General features: G+C 36.6%; 1 protein-coding gene across 1 annotated transcript; it reads right to left on the reverse strand.

Annotated features, from left to right (window-relative positions):
* Window positions 1-5,556: 5,556 nt before the first annotated feature.
* Window positions 5,557-6,543, reverse strand: LOC105036666 (ethylene-responsive transcription factor ERF018). The gene has a single exon (XM_010912414.3). It carries the CDS (start codon window positions 6,440-6,442, stop codon window positions 5,846-5,848), a length of 597 nt encoding a protein of 198 aa, XP_010910716.2. The 5' UTR covers window positions 6,443-6,543; the 3' UTR covers window positions 5,557-5,845.
* Between the last annotated feature and the right edge of the window lie 2,048 nt (window positions 6,544-8,591).

Raw genomic sequence — 8,591 nt, forward strand, 5'->3', positions numbered from 1 at the left:
AGTCTCAGTCTTGATGTTGAACAATACCGAATCATCCAATGCCAAATAGAGGTTCGTCATTGCCAATTTATCTTTCTCTTCATATTATCTATCCGTTATCTCTTGAGGTTTACGTTCTTTTTGTTGCAAAGTAATTTCACAACCATGCTTGATCAATACCGCCTGCATTTCTGTTAGATGTGTGCCCTAGATGCCAGATTGGCTGACACATTTCTATATAAATGGAAGGACAAATTTATAATTTTGACTATAAATGAATAAAAGGTTATTCTACTATCACATTGTGTACATTATGTCTGTGATACATCCTTTGAGTTAGTAGGAATGTTAATTCATATTTTCAAGAGTTAAAATTTAAGGCATGAATTTACATAACTAACTCATAAACAGATTCTGACCATAGGATCATCACGAGAATGATAATCGATCCAGAAGGTTGGTGTACAATTGCTTCCTTAGGTAGATGTGTCTTCAGTCTACGGTGTGGAGACACCGAAGTGAGAGTACATGTATTCATTGAGAATGAGAGTACTGAGCATGACCATCTCGAGCAGTCATAAGGAAGTCTATCTTCTCGTCGATGACTAGCTCGATGCTGCATCTGTGTATCTAATTTTGTGACCTGAGGTATATCGACAGTTCACCTTAAGTGTGTTATAGTTTGACTACATATAACTCGATCTCCTAGCCATTCGAAATCCTGAGGTGTATGTTGGCTGTAGCATATTCATTGTAGGAACCAAATTGCACCAAGATGGGATCTATCAACCTCAGTAGATGAGAGGAGTAGTCCATGATGATCGAAAGATTGAGTCCTTAAGCCCATGGCCATGGCAGAGTGAAATAATGAAAAAAAGTTTTTCATTGAGGTTTCACATCGGACTCGGATCGATTGATTGATTCATATGACTGACGTTGGATTTGACGAGTTCACCTTAACCTTAATTCAGTCAGGACTCATGATAGAAGAACTCAATCACATAGGTAGCTGCACCGAGAGGTTCGTCTTCATTTCTGATGGGTTGCCACCATATACTGCTAGGTGTCACTGATGGATTTTGGGAGTAATTAGAATGATCTTGATGATCGATCATTCTAATTGTCTGAATCAGAAGAGTTCTAATCCATCGAAAGGAGTTTCGATGATGTCGATGATGAGATCACGACATGTCTCATTATCATATGGAAATGAATCTAACTGGATCATACAAACAAGAGTTAGGGTCTGGATGTCATCAATTGAGCTAGCCCAGTTCGATTGATTTAGATTAGATCCAATTAAGTTCAAGAAAATCATGCTAGCACACGATTGAGCCTAACTTTCTCCTCGTGTAATCTTTTCTATCTCGACTGAACCAAATATGATTTGGCTCACCCAGATAATCTTGAGAAGGTTTCTCTCAGTCTGATTGGAGTCAGTTCAGCTCAGAAAGGACTTGTCTTAATTCATAAGATGAATTTAAGACAACACCTGCTAATTCTTGTCACCTGCCATTTTCGTTTTAGGACATTGGTCAAACATTGACCCATGGACCTTGGACTGAAGGCCACTTGGCAAGAGGTCATTGGAGATTTTTTGTGAAGTGTCCACCTGCTAAATTGGGCCGCAAAGTGGGCACCATATTTAGATTAGGCATGCATCCCAAGTGGATAAGGATAGAGTCCCATGAGATGAGGACTCTGATCCCTTGATCAACTTGGACTGTGGGCCGCCAATCTCACTTTGCTTATCCAGTGTTGGTGCCAATAGTAGGAGAAATTATGGAGATTCTTATCTGATATGATCAGATGATATCACTCTACCAATCAAAATTTTTTCAGAATTAATTAAAATTTTCTGATTGGTCGAATGATGTGGCACTACATGGCGCAGCAGGATTTATTTAAACCCTGTTTGCGCCTAGGGTTAAGAGACTCTGTGCAATAACCAACAAAAGCCTGAATCCTCTCCACTTCTCCATGCCCCCTCTACTCCTTTTCCTCTCCTCTTTATGTCCAAGAGGTTGGGCGTCCATCTAGTGCTTGTCCAAGGCGTGGTGGCTCTTTGATTAAAAGGCTGCAGAGATTTATCGAGAAGCTGCTGCTCCAGCTTCAGAAGATCTTTTAAAGATCTTTCAGATCAGATCCAGATCTGATTTTTGGAGCAAAAATTTACGAAGAGAAGATGATCTAGATCTTGCTCGAGTAGATACCGACAGAGGTCAAGCGACTGCGTGACTATTTTAGAACCTCGGACATTGCTGCAATTATCTATAGGGTAATCTAGTTATCTTAAAGATATTTCTCTATTCATCATGATTTTAGATTTAATTTTAAATTTAATATCAGATAATAGGAATTAGATCTAATAGATCTTAGATCTGAAATATCATAGGATAATTTTTTTTGAAATATTCCACCCCAAATCTCATTAGATCTGGAAGATTCTACAAGGAAAAAGTTGATTTTTTCCTTCATCTTCATCTTCCAAAGTGTAAAGTTTGATCCATCAAACCTCGATATCTCGTATTTTGTTATCGTCACCTTGTCCGCTATTATTTCAAATCAAATCAGCTACAAAAGAATCTCCTGTGTTTTGATTCCAAACTGAAAGAACAGGCCGTGGGATAATCGAGCACACCTCGATCCACACAGCACACAAGTACAGCAGAAACAAGATCGTTTTGTAGAGAAAAGATAATTAGAACAAATATAGAATATAAAATAGGAGAGATAATCAAACAATAAAGACAAGTGAAAAGAAAGCACATCAGATTTATGGGGTTCGGCCTGATGTTGACCTACGTCCACGGGCAAGACCTCCTCAACGTTCTTTTATTAACAATCTACGGCACAACGAAATACAAAATTGGAAAAGAAGAAGAAAAAAAAGAAAAATAAAATGTCCACACAGACTCTCTTTTACAAAAGAAAAACACTCTTTTATTTTCTCTCAAAAGGAATCTCACATCTCTCTTATTTTTTTCCTTTTCTCTTTGATCCTTTTTTTATTTTTTTTACTACTCTTTAGCTACGGAACTTCTTCCAAAGCCCTCCCTTTAAATAGAGCTTGTCACCGATGAAATCAGGTCCACACCGTGTCAAAAACGGACTCTTATTCGCTGTAGAATCGAAGAAATAAAATTCACCATCAAATCTGCATCGCACGGCCCAGATTAGCGCTCAAAATCATTTGGATCGCATCCAAATCAAAACGGATAAGCCCTCAGCCGTTGGATCAACATCGGGAGAAAAAGAGACCATCCGATCACACGTCCGATCCACCAGAATTCGCATGAACCGTGAGAAATACCAGAGAAACGAGCGTCGGTCCATCGTGGACCGTAAGAAATGCCCTGAAAATAGGCGCTCGGTCCACTCGCCCGCTGTGGACCGCGAGACCGTGGTAGACCGCATACACCATGCATTGGGTCGCACTCACATTGGGCTGCGCTCGTGCATGGACAGGCCGGGCCTGGCCTGTCTATTGGATTCGGGTCGGACTTCTCACATGGGCTTCATCTAAACAGGAAGGTTCCACAATGCTCTCCAAAAGTTTTTATACAAAAAAGTATCGAGGAGAATATATAGACAGACAAATTACATAAACAAAAAAAAAAAAAAAAAATGATAAGAATGCATAGTATATAGGGTTTTTTAAAAAAAAAAACTCAGAAGAGCACATTTTTACTGGGGATTGGAAGCAAAGAAAGGAGACTTATTAGAGTAGCACCTGTACACCCATTCGATAGCAGCAATTGGTTCTAGAAATGATCACAAGCTGCCCTTGGGAAAAGATTGTGAGCATATTTAAAAAATATTTATGTTGGTCCTGCAATTATTTCTTAGAACATGAATTATCTAATGTATTTGAAAAAATTATTTAGGTTCTAAGTTGTGAGACAAAATTGGCGGGCCCTACAAACGTTAGATTTTGTGGAAAAAGCTTTATTTTAGTTTCCTAGTTGGAGCTAAAATAACTAGCAACTCTTAAGAGCTTCATATGAAATCCATGAGGCACATGGATTTCATTTTATTTGATATTAGATTTCAAAATGTGCAATAAATGTGATTTCTTTCAAAAACTGATATCTAATTGATAGTTTTGATTATATAGAATAAACATATTAGAGAAGCAAAAAAAAAAGAAAAAGACATATATATATATATATATATATATATATATTATATATATATATATTATATATATATATATATTATATATATATATATATTTCTTATCTTTTCTCTCTTTTTTTTCCTTCCTGTGCCATCCACCTCCCAATTGTGCATTGTTATTTTTCCTTCACTCCTTTTGACGGTGTACAAGACATGGAGGAAAAAGGTACATAAGCAAAATGGGCTGAGTTAATTTTTCTATTATTTTTCAATATGAGACAACCCATGAGACTTTGGGGTCACGTGCCTTTCTTGAACCTTCCAAGTCCTTCCGGATTTATCAAGTAAAATTTATTGACAAATTCTTGTTGGAAACTTAAGTTATTTGTAAGCTCCTAAATTGCAAGGTTCATATAAAGCTAGCATGGTTTGCCATCTTCACCTACAAGGAATTTGTGGAGAAAGTATTAATTGCTAGCAAATCCATAATTAAATCATAAATTACTTAATTGTTCATTAACTCATAAGCTTTGTATAAAGCCAGTAGAATGTACTGACGCTGTTTGAGTTAAAATTAGATTTTGGCATGCACTGCACGTGTTTTGAGGACGAGCCGTCTTACCTTTTTATAGTACAAACACAAATATTGGGTTACAATTAGTTATAATTTTTATAACATTTTAAGTTGCTTTCAACTCTTTAAAATAAAGTATAATATTTATATAAAGTAGAGGTTGTCATCTTTATTTTATGTATGAAATTAGTGTTTAGCACGTGCCACGTGCCCTAATAGAAAAGCAAGTGAAAATGAAAGACATCCAAAAAAGGAGGTTTGAAAAGTTGGAACTTTGGGGTTGAAGATTCTTCTCCACATAATTCAATTAGCGAAACATTATTGACCGTACTATAGATCACCACTCAGAATATTTTGAGAAAAAATTATGTTTAAATCTCTCAATAAATCTTCAGCTATTTAAATGTTTCCAAAGTTACAAGCTGAATGCGTGGCCGGCGATGCGAAACCTACTAACTTCATTAATATCTTGATCAGAATTCATATAATCCAACACTTCAACCGAACAACCTAGTTACTCATGTTGAGACTTTAAAAAAATAATAATAATAATATTTGGCCTTTGGCTTTAGCTACCATCTGGTAGTGACCCCTCAAAAATATTGGCCTTTTTATGCTCCCAATGGGACAAATAATATGGTTTGATTTTATATATAATTAATTTGACTAAGGAGCAAACATGAAGTTATCATCAAAACCAAGAATCTTAGGATAAGAACCTTTTATTCAAGTTTTCAGAAGAATGAAGCAGTTGCTTGAAAATGTTTCAGAAATTTTCAGACTCAAAGCAATAAAAATGAAATCTCCTGAAGCGGCAATTCAGCATGAATGTGGTGTGTGAGAGAGAGAGAGAGAGCATCACAGTCACTAAGCACTCTAGATACTGAGATTTAACAGTATTTTGAATATTGATATTATCCATATGCATACATCTTAATTCTTGTGAGAACAAAATAATTGAACCCAATAGCCCAGAAAATAGGGAAGCCTACCGCCGCCGGATTCAAATACCCCGGCCAGCTGCCAGAAAATCCCTCGGCTACAAAAATTCGCCGTCGGATCCCCCAACTCCCCTTAAAAAAGAATAAAAGAATTATTTTCATCTCCCCAGAAAAATAATTATTTTAATACAAAATAAACGAATGAATAAACGAATTAAATTGGCGCCCAATGTTAGAAGCTCCACAAAAACGAATTCCCGCCGAAACCTACTCCCCCGTTCTCCTCCGCCACATCCGGCGGCGCAGCCGCCATGGACGGCGCGAAGAAATCGTAAGAGAAGTCATCCATCGCCGCCGCTGCTGTCGGGAAATCCATCCCGACTACATCCGGTGACGACAGTATGTCCATGAACGACCAGTCGAGCACCTCCTCGCTCTCCGTCGTGGGAGCGTCCGACGCCTCCGACGACGACATCACCGGTGCCACCACGTCGGCGGCGGTGGTGGCGGCATCGGAGTTGTCTTTGTGGGCGTGGCGGGCGGCGAGGGCCTGGATCTGGCGGGGGCTGAGCGACTGACCGCCGGCGATCCGCGGCGGCGAGTTGGGGAAGTTGAGGCGGCCGCGGCGGCCGCGGAGGCAGACGACGGCAGCGTCGAAGGCCCGCGCCGCCTTCTCCGCCGAGTCATACGACCCCAGCCAGATCCTCTCCCGGCTATTGGGCAACCGGATCTCCGACACCCACCGGCCCCACTTCCGCTTCCGTACCCCCCTGTATCGCCGCTCGCCAGCGGCGGCGCTGGTCCCAGAAGCGCACTCCATCCTCATCATATCAACGGCTTCGACGATGACACGTGTATGAAGGCAGGTCGATCGTCTCCAATCGTGGCGCCCGGCGGCTTTGAAGCTCGGAGCTCAGAGCTTAGTAGTGGTGGTTCGAAATGGCGGCAGGGGAGTGGGGGCGGGTTATAAGGGATGCAGTGGAGAAGCGCGTGGGGGTGGGGGAGCGAATGGGGAGGCGACGCGTGTCAGCCGGTGGGAGGGAGGAAAGCGGGGTGCGGGAAGAATTGCAGCACGTTAGCACGTGGAGTTTTGAAGAGCGGGAGAACGTGCGAAAAATAAAGGGCGAAAGCGTGTGAAATTAATATAAAAACGTGTCACTTTCGGAGGAAGGGTGGGGTTCGGACGAGTTTTGTTGCTTCATCCCGTCCAGCCAAAGGCTCGTTTGGTTGACAGAAAATAGGTTGAAGAAGAGATATTTAAAAAAAAAAAAAAATTTATTTGATTGAAATTTTAAAAAAAAAAGAGAGTGAAAAAAATATTTTTTATGAAAAATCACTTCTCATATTTTATAAAAAATAAAAATTCATGAAAAAAATAAATTTTAATATTTTTTATACCATAAGAAGTAGTGGTACTTTTTTTTCCTAAAATATTATTTTAAGATCCATAATTAAAATTTAGTAAAATATCAATAAATGGTTAGAACGAAATATTAAATAGTAATATAATATTATATTAATATTATTTAATATTTATATAAATATAATATTAATATTTATTATATTTTAATATTATTTTGATATTTACATTAATATAATATTTTTATTAATATTAATATAATATTATATTTACATCTATATTAATAAATTATTATATTAAAATATTATATTATATTAATATAATATCAATATATTAGTATTATATTAATATAATAAATTATTATGATTAATGTTATATTATAATATATTAATGTAATATTTATATTAATATAAATATAATATTTATATTTATATAAAATTTATGAGTAAAAATATATGGTTTTATATCTACTAAAGATATAATAGGTATTTTACACATTTTCTCAAAAAATAGATGTTCATCCAAATATAAGTTATTTTATAATAAATTATTTTTTATGGTCAATTAAACATATCAAAATTTTATTCCGAAAAAATAACTTTCTGAGAAGTTATTTTTTGAAAAAAATTTTTTTTATAAATTAAATAATTTTTAAATTTTTATCAGCACTCAGGAGTGGGTTAGGTAGCCCTCGGTGTGAAGCCTACACGAGAAAGGAGAAATTTACGTAAGATTTGGATTCTAAGTCCACGACTGCGAACTTCACCTAGGAATAAAATGAGAGAGAATTTGGACTGCTTTAGGGTTTTTCGCTTGTTAAAAGATTTAGACATGTTTAGCTCATGCTCAATACATTTTTTTTAAAAAAAATTAATAATTTTAAACTTATGACATGTCTCTAAACCAGAGATTTATGCCGTTGATTATGATTTGCATCAATTAAAAAAATATGAAGGTAGAAACTTTCTGGATACACCCTCTCTGCCCAAGGGATCGTAGTCATGGGTCGATGGTCCTTGATGGTGGCAAAAGTTTGGTCTCCCATGTGGTGGCAACCATGAGTTAGCGTGCTATGTTTGCTGTAAGGATGGCGGGCTTTGCACCATTCAATAAATTATCGCCATCTTATTTGATCGTTCAAAATTTCAAAATATCTCATTTGATTAAAAAGTATTGTTAAAAATAAGGTATATGGTTTATCAAACAAAAGTCATATACGGTGGGCACTAGGAAAAAATTATAAAGTGAGCTTCATAGTTTACCATATTTCTTCTAATATCAATCTTCAAAAAAAACTAAAAGTCAAATATTTCTCTACAAATAGAGTATTAGTCTCGAAATTAAAAACAAAAAAAAATATGATATTTTTTTTATTTTTATAATATATTTTTTATCGATATACTATATACAATCAAGTGATACACCCCAAGTAAATGAATCAAGCAAGTCAATATGCAACTTTAAATAAATCGATACTTAGTTTTCAAAATATAGAGTCCACCAATATGTATCACATAGTCGAATAATGCATATTAGTCATCTAACAATCTATATCTCTAAACAAATTAATACATAGGGTTCATTTGGTTATACTTTTTGATTTTTACTTTCTAAAATA

This window comes from Elaeis guineensis, chromosome 10 (assembly GCF_000442705.2).
Source record: "Elaeis guineensis isolate ETL-2024a chromosome 10, EG11, whole genome shotgun sequence".
In the NCBI taxonomy this organism is placed as follows: domain Eukaryota; kingdom Viridiplantae; phylum Streptophyta; class Magnoliopsida; order Arecales; family Arecaceae; genus Elaeis; species Elaeis guineensis.